Genomic DNA, 27,430 nt, shown 5'->3' on the forward strand with positions numbered 1-27,430 from the left:
TTAATTAGTAAGATACAAAGCAAACAGATGTAAATCAAGACAAGATTGTTTATAGACACTTTTTAAAGATCCCAAAACTATCACTAGAATGAAGAGAATTAGGTAAATCATTCTACTGGACCAGCAGTGAACAGAACCAGCTGCATGGGCCAGAAGGTTCTGGAAGCATCACAGAATAAAGAGTCTTGACTGTGACCTCTTAGTGTTGGTGGAAGGCCAATATAGCAGTCGCTCATTAGAGCAGTGTTTTTCAACCACTGTGCCGGGGCACACTAGTGTGCCGTGAGAGATCATCAGGTGTGCTGCAGAAAATTACCCAAATGTCACTCACTGGTCCAGAAAAGCAACTGTTGCATCAAAGAATTTATAACCACATGCTCTCATTGATTGTATGATTGCACTATTTGTGGTATGCAGACATTGTACAACGGGGTCACCATATCCAGTATTCACAGAATCATCACACATCCAGTTCATAACAACAATTAAATTAGATATAGTCACCTACAAATGAAACAGAGGGTGCTTGTTTTATTGAGCAGGTCTTGCATAGAAGCCATAATAAGGCCATATCTGTGTATTATTTGAAGTTTTAGGCTATGGTATGTTTATTTTTTCTTCACACAGGATGTTAGTGTGCCGTGGGATATTTTAAGTGTCAAAAGTGTGCCGTGGCACAAAAAAGGTTGAAAAACACTGCATTAGAAGACCGCAGTGGACGAGAGGGGACGTAGAGCTGGATCATGGAATTAAGATAGCAAGGGGCAGGTCCAGTAAGTGTCCCGTAGGCCAGAGTGAAGGATTTGAATTTATAGGAGGCCAATGAAGACTTAACCTGCAGATGTGTCTTCTTTGGCTGATTGAAGATGTGCCGTTTGTATTTTGAATAATTTAACTACACAAGCAGGCAGGCCAGCACAATATATGCATTTTTTATTTTTACCCTGCATGTCTACTCAAAAGTTTAGGTCGAGACAGAAACCTGAGGTTGGAAAAAATGAGTTTCCACAAGGAGAGCTGAGTCTGACTCTAAAGAAATGAGCAGCATGAGTGGCTTGTGTGGTCTGAAAACCACATTCATACAATGCGCCACATATTTTCCATCTGGGTGCTCTGCTTTACAGTATATGAGACCCACCCTTTGCATACAACTACAGTGTATACACACTCTCTCTCTCTCGGTCACACTTACACACACACGTGCACACACACACACACACACACACGTCTAATGTTTTCGTCTCTTTTTAATGTTCCATTATGTAATAAATTAGACAGAACCGAGTCAGAAGAATTATTTTGGTCAGGGGCAAAGTGGAACAGAAAGACTTTGTTTCTTTATACACCCACATATGGCCTTTTGAGCGTTACCCAAACATGTGTTTTCATTTAACGCTGAGAATAAATAGGAAAATCTGAGGGAAGGGGGACTATTTGAATCTCATTACTTCATTTAATTTAAATGATGAAAAGACCTAACTTCATCATTCTCTACGCAAACAATTTGTCACAAATGTTGCATATAAAAGAGTCATGTTTGACAAACTTTAATTTAAATAAACACTGCTTCAAAATCTGTTAATCCTTTAGATCATCTGACAAACTTGGTGCTTCAAAACGCCATGAACGGCATGTAAGACAGAATGTGATATTTATAGATAACGGTCTATTAACAGCATTCAGACAGACACCTCACTCATGGTAATTCATCCATGAAAACATTTTCTATAAAACAATAAGAAATGTCTAAAACATCAGTGCAAACATTGCTCCTAAAAAAGACGTACCATAAATGCAGGAATTGAAAAGCTATTGGATTGTTAGAACCAAGCTCAGTACTGCACACAGAAACCATTGGCAGGAATCTTTGCAGTACTATTCTTAGAAAACAGCAAGAGCTCTTTGAGGAACAGTTCATCCTTAGAATATATTACAGCTCTAAATTCCAGAAAAGAATGCTCAGCTGAGCTCCAAAACCAAACCAGAAACAAACAAGCCATAAATAACTTCTGTTTGTGTCTTCCATGTATCATCCACCCTCTTAAACTACAACACTCAATAACTTAGAACCATAAAACACTGCATGAAGGATTGTCTCTTCTTGAACAAAAAAAATGGCAAATAGAAACAAAACAAAAAACTTCAAATGGGACGCAGACCACTTGTATAAATTTAAAGCTATTGACAATAATGGTGTAAATTCTGAACAGAGTCTAAACACAGAGAAAACCATTGGTCTCTTTGCATTTCAAGTCTGAATAACCCAATTGAGTCCCTCTGTCAATTAGGTTGGAATGTAGCTGAAGGATTTTTGGCACATCAAAGTGTAAATCAGCACTGCCTGGTGCCAGAGCAGGGGGCTCCCCAAGGGTGAGCTGAACCCGTTCACATGATAGTCCTCTGATCTCGGGCTAGATGTCGAGATCATCCGGCCTCGCGCGACTGCTCGCTCGGCTGCTGGGCCGTGGGTCCAACTGCCTCAGGAGGGCCATGTCCTTGCCCGGGGTCACTTTCTCGGGGTAGTGGAACTCCTGTGTGCGGCAGCAGGGATACTGAGGCACCTTCTGGCCCAGCTGGTTCTGCTCAGTGCTGTAATTGGTCCAGTTCTGAGCGTTGGCCTGTTTGCTATAGCTGTCGCAGGAGTTGTTCTTGTCAGTGGTGTTCAGGTTGTACTCCAGGTTGGACATGGGGGCTGAGCAGTCGTTGTAGTAGACATAACTGGACCGGGGTGGCATCTCGCTCATGCAGGGCTTCAGTTGTCCGCTGTGGTGATGCTGACTAGCGGCCTGTTCCCTGACATGGTCTTTCATCCTCTTAAATATGACATAAAAGAACTCGAAGATGTTAAGGCCCAGGGAGACTAGTGAGACCACCAACATGAAGATGATGAAGATGGTCTTCTCAGTGGGGCGGGACAGGAAACAGTCCACCTTGTGCGGACAGGGCACCCTTTCACACGTGTAGATGGCAGAGAGGTGGAAACCATAAATGTACCACTGTAACAACAAAAAGGCTACCTCAAAAACAGACTTGAGAATGATGCTCACAATGTAGGTGTAGAGAAGGCCTCCTCTCATTTTAATCTTCCCATGTTCCTCCAGACCATACTTGAACTTCCTCTGCTGAATTTTCTGGAGAGGAGCGTCCACGTTGCCACCTTGGCTCTGAATGGCTCTCAGGTTTTCCTCTTTCTTGAGCAGTTTCTCCTCCTTGTGCATGAGGTAGAGGACGTGGCTGAGGTAGAGGAGCGTTGGCATGGAAACGAAGATTATCTGAAGCACCCAGAAGCGCACATGAGAGATGGGGAATGACTTGTCATAGCACACGTTCTCACAGCCAGGCTGCTGCGTGTTGCATTTGAAGGCAGACTGTTCGTCACCCCACGCTGATTCCACCGCCGTTCCCAGGACCAGTATCCGGAAGATGAAGAGCACGGAGAGCCAGACCTTGCCTCCCGCTGTGGAGTACGCCTGGACCTTGTCAAGCAGTTTTCCTAAAGCACTCCAGTCACCCATTACGAAGACGGTTGCTCTGTACACAGGAAGACGGCTAGATTAAGAGCCTAGTACAGTGAATACGAACCCTCACTGTTAACACGTTATAAGCCCCCAAACATCTTTCAACATCTGTCTACCACATTTAGGCCTCTTATGAAATAAAATGGTCTGCATCTTTCAGGTGTAAGCTCAAAGCTTTGAAATATTACTGGTCATATAGTTTAAAAACTGAGCTAGCCTAGGCTAAACATTAGCCTACTTCAAAAGTCTCAACTCAGGAACCCATGTGCCATCCAGATGTGTGCGCACCAGTCCAGCAGTTATCAAACGAACTAGACAAAATACTTAGAAATAACGATAACAGTGTTGTACATTTAAACAGTGATGAAACGTAATGGAAAACAACATTCCGATGTATTTCCATTTCATATGAAGCTTTTAAGTTAAACATTTCCATCATTTTACATATTTATGTATACAATGGACATTTACACTGTCACTGTGCTTACTAGGCTACCATCAACTGTTTTAGCCTGTAGATCACAGTGTAGTTTCTAAGAAACTTTTCTTGCCACTTACCTTGTGTTTAGTCAGTGGTCGCGCTGGAAATTTCCAAACAGAACATACAGTACAAAAACGTTAGGTGACTTTAAAAAGTAAAGTTACACATTTCCTATAAACTTTCATATTCCCCATTTTCCATCGTTCCCTCTGCCTTCGTCATCTTTCATCTGCCGTTTTTCGTTGGATTCGCCGGAAAAGTTTGAGGTCATCTGATTCCTTATCCAGCCTGCATGACTCCGTGCCTTGATTCATCCCATTTTTTTCTCCTTAAAAGATGTTTAGGAATGCGAGCATCACAAGGGCGATATATCGCCACCTGGCGCAACATTCAGGAAGTATAAAATGAAACCTTTAATGGATGCTGGAAACTGCACTAAAGAAAATTAGGATAAATTTAAGGGGGAAAAAACTGTATTGATCACTCTTGTTATACTTGGGTATGATACTAGGGATACATAGAGTAACTTTTTTTTAAAAATCTCTTTATATTATATTTTACTTAGCGTTACTACTGAAGTGTGTTTTATATCAATCAAATAAGAGCTGTCTTCCCTTTGGTAGCCTTACAGCTGTTACAAAAATTGATAATGATCATTTTAATTTTCAATACTGTTCATGATTTTTTCATCCTTATCATCCAGTCTTTTTTAATTACATAATACCAATATACCATAGGTGTGATGGCTCCCCCTTAGAAAGCTCACACGGCTGTTAATGACCAATCTGGGCAGTGTGAAATTCATAGCGTGACAGAGGCCAGTCCTTGACCTCAACCACCAAAAGCACAAATGGAAGCAGCCAGCACATGTTAGAGGAAAAGTTATTTATTCCAATCAGAGATCCTTTTATGTAAACACCTCATGTAGTCACATCTGAAAAGACAGTGATTTCTGGGAAAAGGGGAAGATGGAGGGAGATAACAGCGGCTTTGCGTCACGAACATTTTGTATTATATACAACAACTGGTTAAGTCACACAGACCTGACAATCACAAGAACAATTCCATAAATATCAAGCCCACGGCACTGGTAGTTTCGCACGTAGTCGTTAAGACACTCATATGACCTTCACTCTTGTGTCCTCCAGCAGAAGACTTCACTTCCGGGGTGTCATGGAGGAGCGCAGCGGGATTACTGCTTCCACCCAGTTGTTTGGCTTGGCCAGCATTTGCTCCCAGATTTCAACCTCCTGATTCACAGAGTCCATCCAGTCCACTTGTTTGCCGTAGCTCTCGCCTGCGGCAGAAAAGAATCCATCGATAGATCATGAGGAAGACTTTATTCGTTCGAAAGGGAAATTATGGGGTGTGAAAACCAGAGGGGTTTTGAACACACAGGACACACAGCTAGAGAATCATGTGGAGCAATTTGCAGAAAAAAAGGGGATCAGAAGTATCAGATTGCACCTTCAATCATCCTCACCTCACTATCGATCCACAGCCACAACAAGGGATGCCCACACAGAAAAGACGCTTACCTGTTCCTGCGCTGAGTCGCAGCCCGCCGAGGAACTGATTGGAGAGTTTGTGGTGCTCCCACACGGTCAGCTCACAGCAGGCCTCTCGCACCTCGCCCGCCCGGAAGCCGTCAAACACCATGGCGTGGTTGTACACGGGGCTCAGAGACTTCTTGACCACTCTCGTCTTCTGACGACTCTTCTTACTTGTGTCCGGTAACATGTAACTGAAAGAGGAGGAAGGACCAGAAGTGTACCACATCAGGCTTGGTAAGCCAAAAGGAAAATCTACTGTGTCTGTTTGGAGACTCCTTCAACTGTGTCCGATTCATTGAATTTTTGACTGTATTTGTTCTACTTTTTAAATGTATGATTCATTTGAGTATTTTTCAATATAGAAAACATAGGTATATAGTCCTCATACATGTGAAATGAAAAGAATACAGGTATTTATTTTGCAGTGAGGTTCTACACCTTTACACTGAATTTTGTTTTTCCAGATTTCGGAAGCATTTCGGCAAACTTGCATTATGGCAAAATCACTAAAACCAGAAAACTGTTTGACCTTGAAAAGCCAATAAAAGAACCCACCCAAAGAGTTTAGAGGTGGTTCTACATCAACAACTACATATAGCATCACTTATGCCAACACTAAAGAGTCTCTAAAAGAGTCACTAAAGAGGAAGAATCTCCCTTACCACTTCACAAAGGAGTCCACACTATTTGACTTAAGCTGACAGAGATCTTTAGCTTCTTTCAACCACACATGGACTTCTCCAGTGTTCTGCTTGGAGCCACCTACAATTACATCAGAGAAGTGAAAAGAACATGCATCACATATCAAGGCTGAGGTAGCAAGTGATCCAAATAGATGGGATTGAAATCACGGGAGAGCACCTGTTGACACTGCAGGTGTATATTTCAGTGCGACAAACAACGTTCCTCGATAGTCCTGAGATTCTTGCCCCTCACCACCCTTCATGTAAAAAAAGACAAAGGAAATGACAAAAAAAAATTACAGATTGATATAATTTATAGGAAATTATTTACTTAGTGTGACATTCAAGGCCTGAATACTGAACTATAACCTCAAAAGGACTTAATCGCTGTTGTGAGACCATAGCTCCACAGGGCTTGCTCTGTTTACATTGGCCTGTATTTTGTACCAGGTGATGCTCTGTTTACATTGGCCTGTATGTTGTACCAGGTGATGATCTGCTTACCTTGGCCTGTAAATTGTACCAGGTGAGAGCCTCGTGCCCCCAGTCCCACGTCTTCAGGTTAAGCTCCACCTGGCCCAGGAAGACGTTTCTGCCCCTGGAGTCATTGTGCCAGACGGACAGGTGCAACATCTTGTCCATCAGATCTTTCTTCTTAATCTTGTACTGTGAGGAAAAAAAACAAGAAGAGTGAAATAAACACGTTATAATGTCCTGTGCAGAAAAAACAAGCCATGTCACGCTATGACTTATCACACTGTGCCATGTTACGCTATGACTTATCACACTGTGCCATGTTACGCTATGACTTATCACACTGTGCCAGTATCGCTGTGTCAACAACAGGTTAAGCAAAAAACAAACGTAGGGACAAAGTAGGTCAACACTATGTACACAAGAACCAACACACAGCTTTCCACCCAATTCAGAGAGCTTTGTGTAAGTACACACCCTGAGTGATTCAACATAAACTGGGCTGTTTGTGTTCTTCTTAATGGAGGTCTTTCTCTTTGTGCGTCGAAACCTATCTGGGAGGAGGTATGTCTTCACATATCTGGCAAGGAGAGGGAAGGAATGCAGAGCTACTGTTAGCGCTCACAAAAACTCTACAATTAGTGAAGTCATATCATCCGAGGTAAACATGAAGAACTGCACAGCACAGCAGTTACCAGAGAGAATTCTACACTGAAACTAGGAAACCATGAACGCTTTCAGGCTACAAGACACCTATCAGAAATAATTCAATAGAAGTACTTTTACTGAAACAATTTCTACAGGTACATACAATAACTACAGTATATTCTACATAACAGTGGATTCTCCTTATACTGGGTATTTTACATTACTGTACATCGAGCTGATGATCCACAAAGCATTTTTTGAGCAATGTTGCTGGGCAATGTTCCTGGATATTATTGTTTGGGCAGGATATTAAGCAAAATATTTTTGCCTAGCTTCTAGATAACTTAAATCATCAATGGGCAAATTTTCATGATCATTAAATCAGAACACATGGAAGCGGTTATATGACTGCCCAGCAACTTTACTCAAAGAGTTGCACCATGTATCATTAGTTTCAGGCCTTGAAGATTGTGGCTGTGCGAAACCTACGGATCAGTGCGTTGTTTGCGTGCACTGCCATAGGCCAGGTCCTGGCATTGTTCCACCATGATGATGAGTTCTTCAGCCGGGCTGTACATCATCGCAAACTCCACCGCCCCTTGCACCAGCACGTTCCCATAATCCCCGGCGTCACTGTAAATGCTCATCAAACTGCCCATACGCTGCAGACAGGCATCAACACAGTTAAGAGTTAAGAGTGTAAATGCTCATCAAACTGCCCATACGCTGCAGACAGGCATCAACACAGTTAAGAGTGTAGTTCCCTAAACTCCTTGACTATGTATGAATTCTTCCCATAGAAATTCTTCTTGAAACATCTATGCCCATCAATATCCTTAGGGACAGTTTCCAATACACAGATTAAGTCTACTGTAGTCCTGGACTAAAAGAGAATTTCAATTGAGATTTCCATTGGGAAAAAAAGCTTTTAGTCCACAACAACTAGGGCTAATCCGTGCACGAAACATCACTAATAAACACTGTAAACGGGAGCTCTTTGGTGTGCAGATAGTGTTCATTAGTGACCAGCTCGCACACCCGCCCATTCACAGTGTTCATTAGTGACCAGCTCGCACACCCGCCCATTCACAGTGTTCATTAGTGACCAGCTCGCACACCCGCCCATTCACAGTGTTCATTAGTGACCAGCTCGCACACCGGCCCATTCACAGTGTTTATTAGTGACCAGCTCGCACACCTGCCCATTCACAGTGTTCATTAGTGACCTGTATAGGACACCTGCCCATTCACAGTGTTCATTAGTGACCTGTATAGGACACCTGCCCATTCACAGTGTTCATTAGTGACCTGTATAGGACACCTGCCCATTCACAGTGTTTATTAGTGACCAGTATAGGACACCTGCCCATTCACAGTGTTTATTAGTGACCTGTATAGGACACCTGCCCATTCACAGTGTTTATTAGTGACCAGTATAGGACATGTGTGGGAAACTGGCTCTTGAATTTCCACTTGCAACTTGTGTCTCAGGTCCGCGTGTCTCATTGCACATCATGTAAAAAGATGCTGAACCAGTGGAGGGCAAATGTTAAGTTTGTACGTACCCCTGCCGATAATGCACTGGACAGGTGACTCTTACCCCTGCAGATAATGCACTGGACAGGTGACTCTTACCCCTGCAGATAATGCACTGGACAGGTGACTCTTACCCCTGCAGATAATGCATTGGACAGGTGACTCTTACCCCTGCACTCTTACCCCTGCAGATAATGCACTGGACAGGTGACTCTTACCCCTGCAGATAATGCATTCGACAGGTGACTCTTCCTGCCTGAGAGCTCGGAACCGTAGCTGGACACTGAACTCTGGTCATCGCCTGAGTCGAGCCCCTCATCCTGAAACACGTCACACAAAACACAAAAAACGTGTGCAGTGCAGGAACCAAACATATAACACATGACATGGCTAAGAGTGTGCAGACCACAGAGCATGCTAAACAAATACATGCTACATATTTACACTAAACACAGAACCATAACAATAGTGTATGCCATGAGGCAAACTACAAGCAGGTGCAGGCAACATGCAACATTGCAGAACATGCAATATTTAGAACACATACTGTAGCTCATGCAAAATATATGGTATAGATGATACGTAGCATATAACACACACACTGAACAAATGACATGGGTCATTCACAATGTCAGTAAATGCAAACGTACTTTACCTATAAAACACATGAAATACCTAGAAAATACATTCATATGAGTTCTCCTTACATGGAAGATGTGTGTGAAAGGGTAAACCAAATTAATAAAATTGTCCATTTGTAAATCAGAAACGTACTTTATAGAACCATGTATGTAAGTTATTTGAGAGATCTTAAGCAAAAGACACACAAACCTCCCATTCAGCATTGGATGCGATAATCCCTTTGGTTGCTTCAGACTGTGATCCTCCCTCTAAAAACAGAAATATTATATCCTGTCTATATCTGATACTCCATACATAGATATGTGTGTACACTTCAGAAATTACTGCACTATTACTTTCTAGACACATGCAAATGTAGTGTTGAAATGAGTGTGTTGTACCGTTGTAGGCACATAAATGACTGTATCCTGGCACAGAAACCCTAATCCAATAGCCCCTTAAAGTGACTCAGCATTAAAAGGATTGGTTTAGGCCCAAAGACCAGGCTGAATCAGGGAAGCCTTGACACTTCTGCAGCACAAATGAAGACACTTAGTGTGCACAGAGCCCCCTGGAGTTCCCTTCCTTCAGAGGGTGCATTGTGCGAAACTTGGCCTTTCAGATCACGGTGTTTACAGACTGTGTTTAAAAAGCAGAGTGTTGCAAGGCAAGCATTCAAATCCAGCTCAAGGCCCTTCCACAAGCACGGCATTAATCAAAGCAGCTCTCTACGGATCACTCTCTCCCGTTCCCTATTTAGGAAGTCTTGGGAGAGAAAATCGGACAGGGCGGATGACAAACGATATCGGCTTTAAAAGGGTGTGTCAATGCCAAGTAGGGTGGTGTTGCTGCTAGAATGTCACAGCTTCTGGCCATGAAACGCACGAGAAACTTAACACTCCCACACAACACACAAGTGGGGACAGATGGCTGGGCCCTGAACTGTATGTAATTTATGTCAACCATCAGAAAAAATATTTACTCTAGAGAAACACAAGAAATCTTCATGTACAGTAAGACACAAACATAATCTATAAAGGTCATGATACATGGGACAACTTTTTGACCAATGTTTCTAGGCAACCACATAACCAGTTCCATGTATTCTAATAAGATGACCATGAAAATATGCCTATACTGATGACTAACTAACTAACTGTTCTCTAAAATAAATTTACCTAAGATCAATGGGAATGTGCCAGAACCACAACACATAAAACCACAATGGCTTACTGTGAAATGATTTAGATTCTTGTTAAAAATGAGTACAAATAGTGCAAATACAAATATGTATACATACCTTTAATTCCACTAGCCTGCTCAGAGGGCATGACGACTATGGCCGGTATTTTGTAATTTCCATTTCCCAGTTGTACAGTTGGGTCGGGCTGGTCTTCGGGCCTAAGAGGACGTACATCAACACTTGAGGATACATGTTCAGGGGTCACGCTTCTCTCCTCAGACACACGCACACCACCGACAGCAGCAAACGCAAAGGGGTTTCCCTGCAGCACTTCAAAGGGCGAGCCTGCAGACTCGACCCGCTCAGGCAGATCAGCATCCCTCTTGCGCATCTCCTGCCTGCCATCTCCACTAAGCGTCTCATTGAGAATCACAGACTCAGTGGAATCACTGCCACTGAGCTCTACAACATCACCAACATCCCCCTCTGTGTCCCATGGAGCACCAGTTGACACCGTCTCTTCATCTAAACCAGGGGCCGATGAGGAGGTGCCCAGTGCCATGTCTCGGTTGACCTCTTGGGACTTGGGGGACGAGGGCCATGTATCTTCCTGATCGTACCGAGGAGGTTTTGCGGCGCCTCTGATTTCGCCCACGGCCACTTCCTCTACCTCTGAGGATGTGTGTGCGTCCTGTCCGCTGGTCATGTGATCGTCACTAGACTGTAACGGCAGGACTCTGTAAGCCCTCGGGGGCTTCATTCGTGCACTGAGGACACCATTTGCAGGCGTGTTCAACGCCACGCCGATCTCCCCTTTGACCGAGCCCGACATCGTTAAAGACGAGGAATGTGTGTCTCCTCCAGGCCTTATCTCAGGGAGAGAGTCATGGAGCTCCATTTGGTCTCTGCCCCACGGGACCTCTGTTTGCGTAGACGGCAATTTCATTTCAGTACCCCTCTCACTTCCTCCCAATTCATCTTCTTTGGTACGAACCTCAAAATTGACTTCTCTGATATAGTTGTTTTCAGTCTGCTTAGCATGATGCCTGTCGCCAAATTGTGAGCTGCTTAATTCACTAGATAGCATTTCATCTTCTGCATGAGCAACTGTAAAGGAATGAGCATTCAGTTTTGGAATCTCATATTCCACCTCAGGAGACTTACCAAAATCAACTAATTTGTCCTCTGGCTGTTCACGGCCAGCATACTGAATAGACTCGCAGATGTCCACTGGAGAATCTTGACTCTCTGCTGAGGGAGCTTTATTTAGCTGGGCTGGCTCGAAGGCCTTGTGTTTGATGCCAAGAGCTTTGTTTTCACCAACTGTCTCATCTTCTGTTTCCTTGCTTTTGAACTCTGCTGAATGTGAGGCCATTTTGCCAAATATGTAAGCACTCGCGTGCGAATCTCCTCCTTGACTCTCCTTCTCGCTGCTATCCACATCTCTTACACTGGACAACACCTGTATGTTTTCAAACTCCTCAATGCCTGTGACTTGTGGGGTATGTGTGGCACTTTGTGATGGATAACCGAAGTCCATCCGGGGCTGTTTCTTCAGTGTAATCCCCTCCGGCCCCTCCATCTCAAACGCACTTTTCTCAAGAACATCTGCAGACTCACTGCTAGAGCAGGAAGTGACTTCTGAAGATTGGGATCTGAAGGAAGCAGCTTCATAACTTATCACTTCCGTTGGCTCAGTGGTCGAGTTCGAGGAGAGCGAGCTTGTGGTTTCAGGCTCTGAGCGCTCTGCTTTGTCAGAATCAGCGCTTCTCTTTACAAATGTTCTCCGGTGAGGCAACGGCCTCTCACGTACGTGAGAAATGTTTACGTTGTCCGAGACATTCTCCTTGTATTGCAGAAGGACTGGCTCAAAGGGTGTTTGAGGGACCGACTGGGACTCTTCAGAGTCTGATGACGAGCAACTAGTATGGGCCTCCGACTCATCACATCCATCTCGTCTCAAATCAGATTGGGCCACGGTGTTGGGTTCAACAGATATCTTCACCCAGCTGTCTTCCACAGATGCCCCTTTACGTAAAGCGGGGGGGAGAGACACCATCCTGCTCGACTCGGCCGGCGTGACGGCATCCTTCGGGGTGGCGCTAGACTTGAAAGGCATGAAGGCGAAACTCCTGTTCTCGGCAGGAGGTAAATCGTTTACTCCTGGGGAATGATTGTCAGGAGCACTGGCAGCAGCGCTGGCGGGGGTGTGTGCGTTGAGGAAAGGGTTAGAGGATTTTCCAGCAGGCTGCTTTGCCCCTTCATCGTTGTAGCTTGGCGATTTTTGTCGGCCAATTTCAGAGGAGGAAGGCTCTGCAAGACAGGATGGTACTGTCATTTTGATGTTGACAGTCGCTGCCTTCATCAGAAAGTGAAAGCATATGTCTGCTATTCTATGAATAGCATGTGCATCTATAGACACCCTGACCTGGTATGTGTAACCTTAGATGCAAGTACACATTTAAGCAATGCCTTATCTAATGTTATGGAAATAAATGGTAATATCAATGTCAGGGAACAAAATATGCGTAACGACATGACATAAGAAAAAATAGCTGTAGCAATGAAGTCTCTGTAGACCCACCATCATTCAGATTGAAATCTTCATCAGTGTATTCCCGGTATGTCTAATGGGTCAGTAAAACACTATTAATTATGGAACTGCGTCTGTTACATAATTGTTGTGCTTTAAATAAAGGAGAGTTGCATTTTAACAAACCTCTTCAGCAAAAGCCGGAAGATGCCTGGAGGTGGATAACTGACTAAAATGAAACACAAATCTGTTTCAAGCACATATTACTCAACAGAAACACCCTGAAAACAAGCATGGCCTTCATGTCTCTGAAAATACAAACCTTATTTTTACTTTATATACTTGTTATACCCCCCACCCAATCCCAATCCTCCCCCACCTTTTTTATGCAGCCCTTGCCACTTAATCTACTAAACCCCTCTTCTACTGCACTTTTAATGCACAAATAGGCTGACACCAGACATAATTTCACTGCATTTCTTACTTCCAGTAACTATATGCATGTGACAATAAACTTCCTTGTATCCTTGTATCCTTGTTTACATGATTACGAAAAGCGTATCATACTTTATGGAGTGGTGGAAAGAATCACTGGACTGTGCTTGGCTATCATTACCGTAATTTCCCAACACTTATACATTGATTTTGCTACATTTCTTTAGCTATGAGGTTAAAACACAGGAGCAGTTAATATCAATATGTTTTTGCTTCTTTTAACTTGCATAAAACACTGTTCTGCGGCTTACAATGCGGCCAATACACAGGAAATTACTGTTTATAGTACAGTGGTGCATTAGGACAATCATAACTATTACTGTACTTTGAATCTCCCCGGGCTTCTGTTGCAGTGTAAGTCATGAAGGGGTTAATCTTGGGTGCTACAAAATAAAAACAATAGGGTTGAATTATAACGAGAGTCAGGTTATTGAATTATCGCATATATAGGACAAATAAACAAGCAGCATACATCACACAAATGCATACATTCTACAGATCAACTTTAAATTCAATTTCATTCAAATTAATTTCAATACTGTATGTTTCTGTGAAAGTGTCAAATGGGTAACAAATGAACCGGTAACAAATGAAGTGTAGCCTACCACCTGGTGTCCTCTTTCTCCTCATTGAGGACTTTACGACAGCTGTGATGTCGCATGGCTGGCCGTAACGTTTTGTCTTCAGATCCTCGAACCACTCACCCGTCATGACCCTCACCTGCTTTGGGTCTGGAGTGGTGGCCTTCAGCCGCCTAAAACATAAAAGGAATGTATTCATACAGCAGTATGCCCATGGTGGTGACCATAGGCTAATCTTAAACCTCTCCCAAATTGTGTTTTTGGTATCTCTGTAAGTTTACTCCATTTCAACCATGTCTTGTCTATTAAATCAGAATCACACACACTTACCGTGCTGTTGACTACATCTTAAAGTGCTGTTGCAATTTAATTATTCACTTCAGCACACCGAATGCATTTGTGTTAAGATTAATTCCAGATCACGGAAGCTGAATAAATGAGTTGAACCTTTTTGGCAGCAGATGTTTACAGAGGCATGTAGTGACAAGAGACGATCATGGCAGTGAGTAGCCTAAGCCTAAACTTGCCTTTGGTTTGTGAAACAAGGCATTTGTACCATCATACATACCTTTGGCGTCCGGTGTCAAACTTTCTCAACTCTTCATCTCTCTGCAAAACTTTAAGGATCGCCGCTTCCTCATCAGCGGACAAAAAGCTCAAATCCAGGAGCTCCGGGAATTTAGCGCTCGGCTTCATCGCAGACTGTCGTTGGTTCGTTCCACCTGTAACAAGCACTCGCCACGAAGTTTCCTCGAACCCTCTCGCCACTCAATAGATCCACACCTACTAGATGTCCATTGTCAGCACGGGACACAACACTAGTGTAGAAAACAAAGCCCAAACAAACTTGTCCTCTCTTCGAGTGGGCTGAACAACAGGTTGGTCTTGTTTTTTTGTGTTGGAGGAAGACCGCGTCGTATTTTGATATCCTGATCACCATACAGTAGCCTAAACAGAGCACGGAGAGGTGTGAGACGCTTCAGTGGCGATAATGTAGGCTACTCTACTCTCACTGAGCTGAAATTGGGTAGGCTAGACTAGAAATTCAAGAACTACAACTCCACGAAGCTTCTACTGTGGTCAAATTTAGAAGGCACTAACCCAGACATTGAAAACATCCTATGCCTAATAATTAAATTGTAAATGATTGACAACCCCATTGCGCCCTTGGTAAACGCCCAGTTAAAAAAAAAGTTTAATATTTACTCTCACAAGACCAAACCCATGTTTGTCATTATGTAATCACTGAACAATCTTAATTTGATTTGTAATGTTTTGAATAGTGTGTAGTCTCTTTCTGTCTTCAACTATTTCAAAAGAATGTGTTCGTGGGCAGCAATTGGCACAACTAGCCTAAAGCATGTGGGGACGTGTGTTGGCAAAGTATGCATGGATATGACAGCTGTCCTGGATGATTGGCAGTAGCCTAGCCTATTGAACACGCGGTACGCCCAGGCCAGCCTATACTTATGGGTTTTGTAAGGAGGCGCAATATAGGCCTACACCCACATCCATAATATACACTGTAAGTGTATGACAACATTTCTGTTCTCTTGACATTGCAATGGTGCTTGCTGGGGGAATTTCACACTGGCTCAAACACGTTTCCGTGTTCTCTATTACACGTTTGCCTCACCCGTAAAATGTAAAAACAACTGGCTGGCAACAGTGCAAAAAAGACTATAGGGTATTAAATTCACATACTCCACCTTCTCCAAATACAATTGTTCAGAGGGTGTGGACATAAGCTCCTGCCTATACTTATTGTGCCATGGGTGTTTAGCCTAATTATCCATACTTAATCAAGTTTGTGTTTGGGGTTATGTTCTTTGTGTGACATCATATTCACCACATACTTTGATGTAACTAGGTCAGGGGTGAGCAGTGCCATTAATATTAATGAATGAACATGATTTTTGTGGATCACATGCAGACAGGGTGTTTTTTGCAAACCTTTTTGTCCAACATATTTTATATGGAATGAATGAGAGTGCATTTAAGGCACAATATGTAAAAAGGAAATGGAGTGGGGTCATTGTTTTTTTTTCCTATGTGGGCTTACAGTAATGTATTTGTTTTCTAAACGTTTAGTGAACTTTGAAGTACAGTGAAACACCAGTAGATGGCATTCTATTCCAATAAAATATTGGGAGCACTGATAAAGAATGCTTGCCTTGCTGTTTTTTCCCCATACAGATCTCAGTGATCACATTCACATTCAAACTCGATTTTACACGACTTTACAACCATTTCCAATATCATACAATAAATCCACAAATTACAACATATCTAAGTATATTTAGAGTAAATAATTAGGCCTTCATGAAACGGGATAAATGGGCAAAAACATCTCATATTGTAATCATCTCATGAAAAGTCACAGAAATGCCACAGCACTGAACTGACAGACGTGATCTTTCAAAGCCAGCCCAGTTGCTCGGGCTACAGTCCCACCGGAGCAATGACGTCAGTAACCAAGATGCGAGACCATAGAAATGCCATTTCCAGAATCCAGAGCGTTGGGCTTAGTTGTTACCCTGGAGCAGGTCTCTACATTTAGCGGATCTGTTTTTGCTCTATCTGTTCATTCTACGCAACCCGGTGCTCACTGCTGAAGCTGTGATATTTTGGTCAACCCCACATTTAGCGCTTATAGTCGCTGCAGTTGGCATCCAGGAGAACGCTTCCCGGACACTCGTCAGGGTTTTCATCCTTGGAAGTAAATTATTTATGATTCACCGGGGGAGCATACTAGAGCATCTTCTGTCTGACATGCAATCGAGCGACCACCGGGCTTGGTAGTGCAAGACGCGGAACGGGGAGTAGCGCGGAAAGAAACACGGCTGTTACATGGGTTGAAACAGCGTTTAAGGGCAGTTTTACCAGCTGGACACTATGCCTGATGACAGAACGTAACCTCGTTCAAAGGCATCTTTAGCTGTCTGTTGTGACAGCACGGTGGATGCGAAGATGGCGACGGGCACGGGCTGGCAGCAGTATAGTCCTGCTTCTAGCAACCCCCCTTCAACCACTGGATTAGGGAATAATCCTGCATCGTCGTCGAATTTGTTTTACGAAACTGCTCTTACCATGGAGTACACGCAAGACCTGCATCTGAAAATGAGCAAAAAGATTGCACAACTGACTAAGGTTAGTAGCTGAAGTCTGCGCCTATCCGAGGATGCTGCTTTGATCGTGCAAGGTGTCGCACCAGTGTTACGCTACCTGTTTTCTTTGATTCTTTATTCAAAGGCTACTTCATACAAAATGAAGGCCATCTCTGTGTACGTTTATATAGGCTATTCTTTTTTACATTTCATTCAGTCATAATGACATCCAAAAACTCGCAGTTTTGCAATGGGCTGTTGACTAGACGCTGTGGGGAAGCTACCCTCTCTGTAATGCTTCTATTAAATACCGACCCCACAACAAGTCCAACTGTACATCAATTGGCGCATACTCTTGTTTACCTACTGGCACCATCAGTTTTTAAACATATAGGGCCTATAACAAAATTGAGACCTTTTATTTGTTTAGTCTGGCTTGAATTCACTCCAATCATTTAGCCTCACGTATCTTCATCGATTTTTAAATGCCTGCGGGGGCCAAATCACTCCATTCCATTAACATAATGTTTTGATACACCCACACGTTTTACATTAGAATATCTATGAGTGTATAGCTGGATGGCACATGTGAAACAGTTTTTTTGTAAATACCAGAACAGAACTGTATGCTGAGATCACGACTTTTGGAGATCACTGTGACAGTTGTGGGTGTCAACAGCTTAATCTGCTTATATAACTGAGATCCAAGTTCATCAATCCGAATCCGCTAATGAGCACATCAGTAAATAAAGTAGGTTAAGTCGCCACTAGGGAATAGAGGCTCTCTCCCTCTCTGTCTTCAAAAACAAAATGTAAGATATGCAAGATGAAGGTTTCCAAGCGCGTAAGCTTCATTTGGCTTGGAGCTTAAAAGTAGAGCGGTTTAGGTGGTCCCTTCAGATTTAAGATGGTCAGACATCTCTTGAGACTTGTATCAGCAGTACCACGGAGATGTCTTACAGTGGTGTTTCACAATTACATATAAGGTTAGTGTACTCTGCCTATTGTTACTTATTATTATGAGTGAGTAAAGAGCGATTTTAAGCCATGCAAACAGTAGCGTGTTGTTTGTTGATGTGCCGCTGTGCTACACAAAATGTGTCCTTTCAGTCACAGACTCTGCCTGTTGATTCCTCTAGGTCATTTATGCACTCAACACCAAAAACGACGAGCACGAGGACGCCATCCAGTCCCTAAAGGAGGCCCACGAGGATGAGGTGCAGCACATCCTGTCGGAGACGCGCGAGAAGATCCTGCAATACAAAAGCAAGATGGGAGACGAGGCCGACCTCAAGCGGCGCCTGCAGTCGCTGGAGGAGTCGGTCGAGCTGCACGAACACATGAAACGGCAGGCGCTGGCCGAGTTCGAGATGTACCGGCAGCGCATGGAGGACACCCAGCTGTGCACGGAGGCGCAGCACACGCAGCGCGTGGTCAGCATGTCGCGCGAGGTGGAGGAAATGCGCCACGACTTCGAGGAGAAGCTGCGCGCCTTCGGCCAAGTGCAGGCGCAGTTTGAGCAGGAGAAACGCCGCGCCATCGAGGAGCTCAAGGCCGCGCAACGGCAGGAGGTGCAGGAGCTGCTGCAGAGCCAGCAGAACCAGACCGCCTCCTCCACTCTGGACCAGGAGAAGCTGGCGGAATTGCACCGAGCCGAGGTGGAGGACCTCATGGAGCGCGTGGAGGAGCTCACCCAGGAGAAGGTGCGCTTGGTGGAGGAGTACGAGGCCAAGCTCACCAAAGCCCAGGCCTTCTACGAGCGCGAGCTGGAGGCCATGAGACGCACGCAGCAGCTCACCACCGAGAACCTCCTGGCCTGGAAGCGGACTGAGGTGGAGCTCCGCAAGGAGTTCCAGGTGCAGGAGGCTGCCCTGCAAAGGACTCTGGGAAAGCTGCGCGCGGAGCTCCAGAGAGCTCAGGAGGATTCTAGGGAGAACAGAGACAAGACAAACAGACTGCAAGCCAATATGAACAGCGCTGAGTGCACAATAAAGGTGAAACTACGTGCTGTCATTTCATTTGATGGTGTTACTTTATAGCATAGTATGGTAGGCTATACTATAAACAAAATATGCAGTAGTATTCACTATACACCAGTATACAGAATGTACTATACACTCTCACAGACCTCAGACGTCCTGATGCACTGTTTGAGGACATTCTGTTTAGTTATAACCATTAATCATCATCAACACACCTCACAGAAGAAACCAGAGGTCTTGGGTGAAATGATATTTATATTCCTACAAACTGCAGTGTTGACGGTGCTGTCGAGGGAGATGTGGTAAAATTGCTGAGACCTTGTGCATGTGTCTCAGGAGCTGCACAAGCAGCTGGAGGAGGCCATCCAGGACGGGGAGATCTGGGTGATGCAGCTGAAGGACACCGAGTACGAGCTGGAGTCCAGCCGGGAGCGCGTGCAACAGCAGGCCACTGAGATCCTCCACAAAGCCAGTGAGTTGCCTAAACCCCTATATGCTCATGTCCACAAGGCAAGGCCATTTTATTTATACATCGCATTTCATACACAAAGGCAATTAAGTGTGCTTAGGTGTAGCAAAGGACACATTGGCATTTTCCTGTAGCTGCCTGTTTGTGTGTTTGATTGGTTGGTTATCATTTAGTAGCTCACACTCTATTCCAAAGCTACTGGAGCTGGTATGTTAGCAGAAGGGTTGTGGAGCTGGAGCCACAGCAGCTGGGCTACCCAATCTACCATCAGGTGCATGTGAAAAAGCTATAGTTATTTAGCAGCTGGACTACCCAATCTAATCTACCATCAGGTGCATGTGAAAAAGCTATAGTTATTTAGCAGCTGGACTACCCAATCTAATCTACCATCAGGTGCATGTGAAAAAGCTATAGTTATTTAGCAGCTGGACTACCCAATCTAATCTACCATCAGGTGCATGTGAAAAAGCTATAGTTATTTAGCAGCTGGGCTACCCAATCTAATCTACCATCAGGTGCATGTAAAAAAGCTATAGTTATTTAGCAGCTGGACTACCCAATCTAATCTACCATCAGGTGCATGTGAAAAAGCTATAGTTATTTAGCAGCTGGACTACCCAATCTAATCATCAGGTGCATGTGAAAAAGCTATAGTTATTTAGCAGCTGGACTACCAATCTAATCTACCATCAGGTGCATGTGAAAAAGCTATAGTTATTGAGCAGCTGGGCTACCCAATCTACCATCAGGGGCATGTATTAGTTATTATAAGGAGGTTTCATATAAAACAGGTTTTCATGTCAGTGTCAGTGAGAGAAAGCAAGGAATATTCTTCTTTCTCCTCATAGCTTTTGGAAGTCATTCATTTTTTATTGATTCCCTTAAGCCAACCCCCCGATGCCTGTTTCATCTATTATCAGTTCCTTGACAAGCTTTGGGCTGCTGCTCATAACATATTTCCTTGTGAGTGTCGGGTGTAATAAGTCGAAAAGTCGGTTTGGAAGAGTCACTCATTATTGTTTTGGATCCCTCTAAGCCCACGGAGCGGCCATGTCTTTGGTTCTGCCCAGGTCAGATCGGGTCGCTGCAGGCGGCGCAGATGAGCCAGGAGGCCACGCTGCGGGACCTGGAGTCCGAGCAGAGCCGGCTGCGTGAGCGCATCGTGGAGCTGGAGCACGAGAGGGAGCAGCTGCAGACGCACAGCAAGAGCGTGGACGAGCAGCAGCGGCAGCAGATCCAGGCGCTGGAGAAAGTAGGACACACACACACACACACACACACACACAGACACACACACACACACACAGATGCACACACACACACGCACACGCACACGCACACACACACACACACACACACACACACACAAATAGAGCTGCGCATCCACCACGCTACTCAAAAAACCCACTCCATCCTCCTCTTCCTCTCCCTCCTCCTCCTCCTCCCTCTCTTCCTCCTCCTCCTCCTCCCCTTCCTCCTCCCTCTCCTCCATCCTCCTCTTCCTCTCCCTCCTCCTCCATCCTTCTCTCCCTCCTCCAGCTTCTCCTCTTCCTCCCTCTCTTCCACCTCTTTCTCCATCCTCTGCTCCTCCTCCTCCTCCTCTTCCTCCCTCTCTTCCTCCTCCTCCTCCTCCTCCTCCCCTTCCTCCTCCCTCTCCTCCATCCTCCTCCTCTTCCTCCCTCTCTTCCTCCCTCTCTCCATCCTCTGCTTCCTCCCCTTCCTCCTCCCTCTCCTCCATCCTCCTCTTCCTCTTTCTTCTCCTTCTCCGTGCCTCCCTCTCTTACCCCCACACATCTACCCAGTCAGTCTCCTGGCCCGTGCCTCTTCTCCGTCTGGGTCTTCTCATTCAAATCACAGACCCAGCCGCCCATATCCCCTCCATCCTTTTCCCCAAGCCCTGCTTCCAGCCGCCTTACCCACAGCATTAACCAAGATTAAACCACCGCACCCCCTCCCAAAGCCCCTTCTGATTGAGATCAGTCCGTCTGCGACATTCAGTTTGTGTCAGATGATGGAAATTAGGAGCTATGTCTTTAACAAATTCAGTACCACGGACAGTACCGCTTAGTATTAAAATACCCAATAATAAAACCATTTGTGCTGAAGAACAGCTTAAGATTTCAAATACCGGTATAGAAGACCTTTTTGTGGGCCATTTTCCCAGATCTAAAAATGAAAAAATGGCTTGAACTGATAGCATACCTGGTCAGATATTCCTTTTCTATAAAATGATGATGAGTTTTTAGTAAGAATAGGATATTTGAAGTGCATTTTCATGCTTTCATTCTTAATGCTGCACGTACAAGTCACTCCTAGATGCAGCACAGAAATAGCTCACTCTGCATTTAAATCCACCTCTGTGTCTGCCACTCCTCTCGGCCCTGTCCAGACCCTGATGGAGGAGAAGCAGAAGTACGAGTCGGAGCTTGCGCAGGTGAAGGCCAAGTACGAGGAGGAGGTGGAGCGTCTGAAGGAGACGCAGGCGCAGGCGCTCGACGTGCTGACGGAGAAACACATCGCCATGCAGGAGAGCGCGCGCAACGCCGCAGAGAGGGAGAAGAACCAGAGGATCGCTGTCAGTACACACAGCCGTGCGCCATGCACTGATTGATTTACTCACTGATTGTTTGATTGATTGGTTGATTGAGTTTTCAGTACAAATTGTATTGGGAATGAGGAATGCAAATAGATTGCTATGGTTTAGTTTAATGTTTGGTTTTAATAATGGTTGCAATAATGGATCAGGGAACAAGCAGATTACTTCTGGAACAGACAGCCTTAGCCTACAGTCATGTTATAAGTCATATGTTTGTGAATACATTTTTTGAAATAGCTACTAATATCTCACATTTCAACAGTTTGTTGAGGGTATATTAACACAAAATGAATCTGTATATATTGCCCTGTTTCCAGATAAATTATACAGATAGATGTGCCAGCTTGATAGTAAGAGCTCAGCTAATTAACCCAAGAGACCGCTCATTTGCTGAGCTGCTGAGATCGCTCTGAAGGCTTTATGTGGAAAAAAAGCAAAAGTGTTAGAAGCCACTGAAATACAGAGCAGTTACAAGCTGTTAGAAGACACACAATATTATGGCTCTGCCTGTAAGTTACGCTTAGAATGATTAATGTTTGCTGAGCTTCTATTGATTACTGTTTGCAGTCATCTGCACAATAAGTGCGCTTGTGAGAAAGATTAACATTGTTGCCATGACACACATCAGTCATCAACTTGAGTTGTAAACACCAATCATTCTCAGATGAGTCCTCTGCCTGTCTAATCGACAGGCTTCTGTTTTAAGACAGGATCTCTCAGCCTACCCCACACATTGACACATTTAGTCTTTCACATGCAACCAAACTCTGTGCATTTGTTGGTAACCACCTGTTTTCCAACGACAACGGGAAATCCAGCAGAATGTCCTGTTACACTGCGGTCACTGTTGCCCATAGAAAATCAATGAAAACCCAGAGAGAGAGCAGACATCAGTCATCCTTATGTGGATGTGTTGTTAGGACTGAGTCTGTGTAGTTGTTGCTGCAATGCCGGTTTTGATGCCGTGCTGTTATTGTTATTGTTGATGAGGTGCTGTTGTTGTTGATGCGGTTCTGTTGTTGTTGATGCAGTGCTGTTATTGTTGATGCAGTGCTGTTGTTGGTGTTGTTGTTGTTGTTGGTGTTGTTGTTGTTGATGATGCCGTGTGGTTTTGTTTTGGTCCTGGCAGGACATGGGGCAGCAGTATGAGATCCGACGCATGTCGTTGGAGGAGCAGCGGAACCACCTGCAGCAGCAGCTGGAGAACCTCCGCGAGGAGCTCAACGCCAAACTCAGCATCGCCAACCAGGAGGCAAGGAACAGTCTCATAGAACTCGGGGAGCTGGCACATGGCAGCATTTATATTGGAACAAATGATATAACAAACATATTAAACTGTTCCTTGATTGGTCACATTTGACAGCTGAAGACACTATCCCGCAGTCACCCTCACACTTAGCCCCACATTTAACGTATTAAGAGCTCCATATGTGCGTGTGTGTGTGTGTGTGTGTGTATGCCAGTCCAATGTCTAGGCTTCTCCCACTCTCTTCCGTTTTCGTGTGTTCCGCTACACCGAACCGCTCTAGTATTCGATTGGAACCGCTTGGAACCGCTCTAGTATTCGATTGGAACCGCTTGGAACCGCTCTAGTATTCGATTGGAAACGGGCCACGAACACCTCCTCCAAGCGATCTCCGTCTGTTTGTTTTGTTTTATGAAACAGAGTGTGATTGCTGCTTTCACATATACCCAATCAAACCGATCTTTGGGGGAAACGCTCCATGTTCCGAGTTAAAGAGCTAGGTGTGAAAGCGCCCTCATAGAACTCAGTCCATTAATTGGATTGGATTGGATAGGATTGGAATATATTTTAATGTCCCCAAGGAGCAATTTGGTTCACAACAAGTAGCCACCAAAAATTCAGTCAATCAACATAAAACATGAGATACCGGTAATAAATAAGCAATGCAATGTAGTTACCTTACAATAACAGCTTCAAACACATTTTGATGCTACACTGTCTTAGAATAAGGGAAATGGAGTTCCTGGCAATATGCACCTGGAATTTGTGGTATTGTACTACGTGGCATTGTTGTCGTGAGTAGGACCATCTATTTTAGACAAATTGGATACCCCCTTAATGTTAAATGGCTACACAGTATGTTGAAATATAGGACATTTCCTACATTGTCTTACTTTAAGGCTTCTCAGAAAACCTCTCATAGCACTCCACAGGCTATTCACAGACCCTTGTATAGTGGGTCTTATAATGCGTAAACGATACCAGTGCTCTCTAAATATCTATCACTTCCAATGGCTTGCACCACGCAATGCTGGTTTGCCGCTGCATCAAGCAAAGTACTGTGGTGACAACTTTTTTGTGCTGAACCCAGAGGCCAGTGCAAATTGCATAACTAGGGCCATCAGTCAGAACACTTGCTGGCTTTTCAGAAATGCTTAGTTCACACAGTGCTTCACCTAATCTTATGTGAACGCTTAATGGCTTGTCTTGAATGCTGTCTTGATACCTAAGGGCTCATGCCTGTGTCCCGTTATGTTGTTCTTTTCATGTCACTAAAACGAAAGGCTTTGACTAAAGCTTTGATATCTACAAGTAGGAAGTGACAGAAAATATATTATTTTTAGTATGACTGATGCCCTGACTCCGTTTCCTCTTTGAGACTTAATGGCCTGTCATCTGTGTGCAAGAGAAACAGTTATTTGTAAAGTGACCGTGAGATTTTGAAATTGAGCACAGAAATGATCAATGTAATATATTTTTGCTTAATTTTTGATCTGATTACCTCGACTGCTACTTATTCTTCCTCCTAACATTTCACTGGCTATCCGAATTTGAATCATTTACACAAACCCACAAAAGACTTCAATTTGGCAGACATTAAGCTGCCTAAGCAATGTCTGACAAGTCAATATCAAGGCGCCCCACACCTACAGCACGTGTTGCATTGTGGATCTGCATTGATCTTTCAATCTTCGCTCAACACCCACTCATCTCTCCGTCTGTCAGGTGTCTCACCTGCAGGAGCTGGTGAAGGACGGCGAGCTCAATCTGCAGTCCGCCCAGGGCCACATCTGCTGTCTGAAGGAGACGCAAGAGAAGCTGCTGATGGAGCTGGATGCCACCCGGTCCCGCGTCAGGGAGACCAGCAACATGCTCACGGACCTCCAGGTGAGAATGGGTGACTCAGCACAAATCAGCACATTTCTTTGTTAATCCCACTGGGGGGATTTTTATTTATTATTTTGTAGAACAATTAATGCACAAAATGACTTGTCTCCGCGTGTGCTTTGACTGGCGATAAAAACATCAATGAGTCGGGGCTGTTTGAAGTGTGCTAGGCCTGGGAAATGGATTAGCCACCCTGGCAGAGTAATTAACAGAGAAATGAGTCCACACGCAGCTTCTGAGGCGACCCGAGCGGATGCTATTGTTCCTTTTCTCGGGGTCTTGGCACTCTAAAATGGAGACAGCCTCTCTCAGTGGACTCCATTTTGTTACGAGTGCCGTGGTTTTGACTGTGCTCTGTACACTGTGGTCGTGACTCATTCTGCTCTTTTGCTTGCCTTTCTCCCACACCTAATACACACACACCCAAACACACAAACACACACATGCACACACACTCCTCTCTGCACACACACATATAAACATATTAACAAATATATACACACTCCAACCTACACACACACACACATACGAATGCACAACCCATGCACAACACACAGGAGGAGATTGAGACACAGAAACAACAACATGATGCCAAGGTCATCTCCATCAAGACCGAGGAGAAGCAGAAGATGGACAAAATGGCCGAAGACCTGGACATGAAGTGGACAGCCGCTCTGAGGTGTGTCTTTCCTCTCCTCTCTTCTCCTCTCCTGTCCTCTACTCTACTCTACTCTCCATCTCCTGTTCTCTCCTCTCTTCCCCTCTCCTCTCTTCTCCTCTCTTCTCCTCTCCTCTACTCTACTCTTCTCTCTCTCCTCTCCTCTCCTCTTTCTCCTCTCCTCCTCTCCACTCCTCTTCTCCTCTCCTCTCTTCTCCTCTCTTCTCCTCTCCGCTCCTCCTCTCCTCTCTTCTCCTCTCCTCTCCTCTCCCCCTCTCCTCTCCTCTACTCTACTCTCCATCTCCTGTTCTCTCCTCTCCTCTCCTCTCCCTCTCCTCTCCTCTCCTCTCCCCCTCTTCTTTCCTCCCCTCCTCTTCTCTCCTCTTGGGAGCTCTTAAATAGCACATCATCATCTCTGTGTGTGCTCTCTCTCGCCGCTGCACAATCCATGACAAATCCTATAAAGGAGTTGTCCAGGGGGATTAGCATATGCTAATTAGCACCACAGTGGGTTGATATTGAATTTTCCGAGGCAGTGTAATTACTGACACTTCCTGGTGCTGAACTTTAGAGCGCCGGGACTCGCCGACGCGCTGCCATGCCGCTCTACTCCGCTCTGACACGTTGTGATATCCGCACGCTCCCGCACACACACTTTGCGCTCAGTCTGTCTCACGCGGTCTTTCTGCTGCGTGTACGTCTTCACACTCTTTCATGTTGGGGCTGTTGCTGTCTCGCACTCTTTCATGTTGTGCTTTTGCTCTCCTTCTCTCTTTCTCTCTCACACACACCCTCTCACTTCTGTCATTTGGTGGTTTTAGTGTCACACACATGCTTTCCATCTCTCTGCCACACACACCCACACACACACACACACACACACACACACACTCACAGTGTCATGTTTTGAAGCCGTCTGCTCGTTTATCACTTTCCTGCTCCTCATTGTTAAATTCCGTTGCTTTCACTCAATCTCACACACTTTCACTGTCCCTCTCAAGCGAACGATGAATAAGTACCTGTGCATTTCACTCATGCAGAACTGAATACACTAACCTCCTCCCTCTCACCATCTCATACAGAACTGAGTACATTAACCTATGTGTGTGTGTGTGTGTGTATGTGTGTGTGTGTGTGCTGAGCTCTCGATATCTCGAACAGTATGGTACTCTGGAAGTG

General features: G+C 44.6%; 3 protein-coding genes across 6 annotated transcripts in view; 1 reads left to right on the forward strand and 2 right to left on the reverse strand.

Moving 5' to 3' along the window:
* Window positions 1-1,232: 1,232 nt before the first annotated feature.
* gja1a (gap junction protein alpha 1a) lies at window positions 1,233-4,297 on the reverse strand. The gene is made up of 2 exons (XM_042107647.1): window positions 4,077-4,297; window positions 1,233-3,531 (listed from the first exon to the last, which is right to left on the reverse strand). Exon 2 carries the CDS (start codon window positions 3,513-3,515, stop codon window positions 2,412-2,414), a length of 1,104 nt encoding a protein of 367 aa, XP_041963581.1. The 5' UTR covers window positions 3,516-3,531; window positions 4,077-4,297; the 3' UTR covers window positions 1,233-2,411.
* Window positions 4,298-4,869: 572 nt separating this feature from the next.
* Window positions 4,870-15,409, reverse strand: si:ch211-266g18.6 (synaptotagmin-like protein 2). Of its 2 annotated transcripts, none has more exons than XM_042107622.1 (15): window positions 14,875-15,409; window positions 14,334-14,479; window positions 14,051-14,108; window positions 13,417-13,459; window positions 13,282-13,324; window positions 10,815-13,010; window positions 9,725-9,783; window positions 9,112-9,213; window positions 7,847-8,019; window positions 7,187-7,289; window positions 6,740-6,901; window positions 6,414-6,492; window positions 6,215-6,314; window positions 5,538-5,743; window positions 4,870-5,296 (listed from the first exon to the last, which is right to left on the reverse strand). In XM_042107622.1, the coding sequence occupies exons 1-15, from the start codon at window positions 15,000-15,002 to the stop codon at window positions 5,157-5,159; spliced, it is 3,738 nt and encodes a 1,245-aa protein (XP_041963556.1). In that variant the 5' UTR covers window positions 15,003-15,409; the 3' UTR covers window positions 4,870-5,156. The 2 variants fall into 2 exon arrangements, with proteins under 2 accessions (XP_041963556.1, XP_041963548.1); XM_042107614.1 differs by having other exon boundaries at window positions 14,331-14,479.
* Window positions 15,410-16,763: 1,354 nt separating this feature from the next.
* The window catches only part of fam184aa (family with sequence similarity 184 member Aa), a 37,439-nt gene continuing 26,772 nt past the window's right edge, over window positions 16,764-27,430 (forward strand). For 2 of the 3 annotated variants that reach the window (XM_042108573.1, XM_042108574.1), the window contains exons 1-8: window positions 16,766-17,456; window positions 18,553-19,407; window positions 19,732-19,867; window positions 20,935-21,116; window positions 22,254-22,439; window positions 23,590-23,712; window positions 25,432-25,593; window positions 26,151-26,272. In XM_042108573.1, the coding sequence (XP_041964507.1) occupies window positions 17,277-17,456; window positions 18,553-19,407; window positions 19,732-19,867; window positions 20,935-21,116; window positions 22,254-22,439; window positions 23,590-23,712; window positions 25,432-25,593; window positions 26,151-26,272 (1,946 nt within the window). In that variant the 5' untranslated portion in view covers window positions 16,766-17,276. Of the gene's footprint in view, window positions 17,457-18,552; window positions 19,408-19,731; window positions 19,868-20,934; window positions 21,117-22,253; window positions 22,440-23,589; window positions 23,713-25,431; window positions 25,594-26,150; window positions 26,273-27,430 lie in introns of all 3 variants that reach the window. The other variant, XM_042108575.1, reaches the window with a different exon arrangement.

This window comes from Alosa sapidissima, chromosome 1 (genome assembly GCF_018492685.1).
Source record: "Alosa sapidissima isolate fAloSap1 chromosome 1, fAloSap1.pri, whole genome shotgun sequence".
In the NCBI taxonomy this organism is placed as follows: Eukaryota; Metazoa; Chordata; class Actinopteri; order Clupeiformes; family Clupeidae; genus Alosa; species Alosa sapidissima.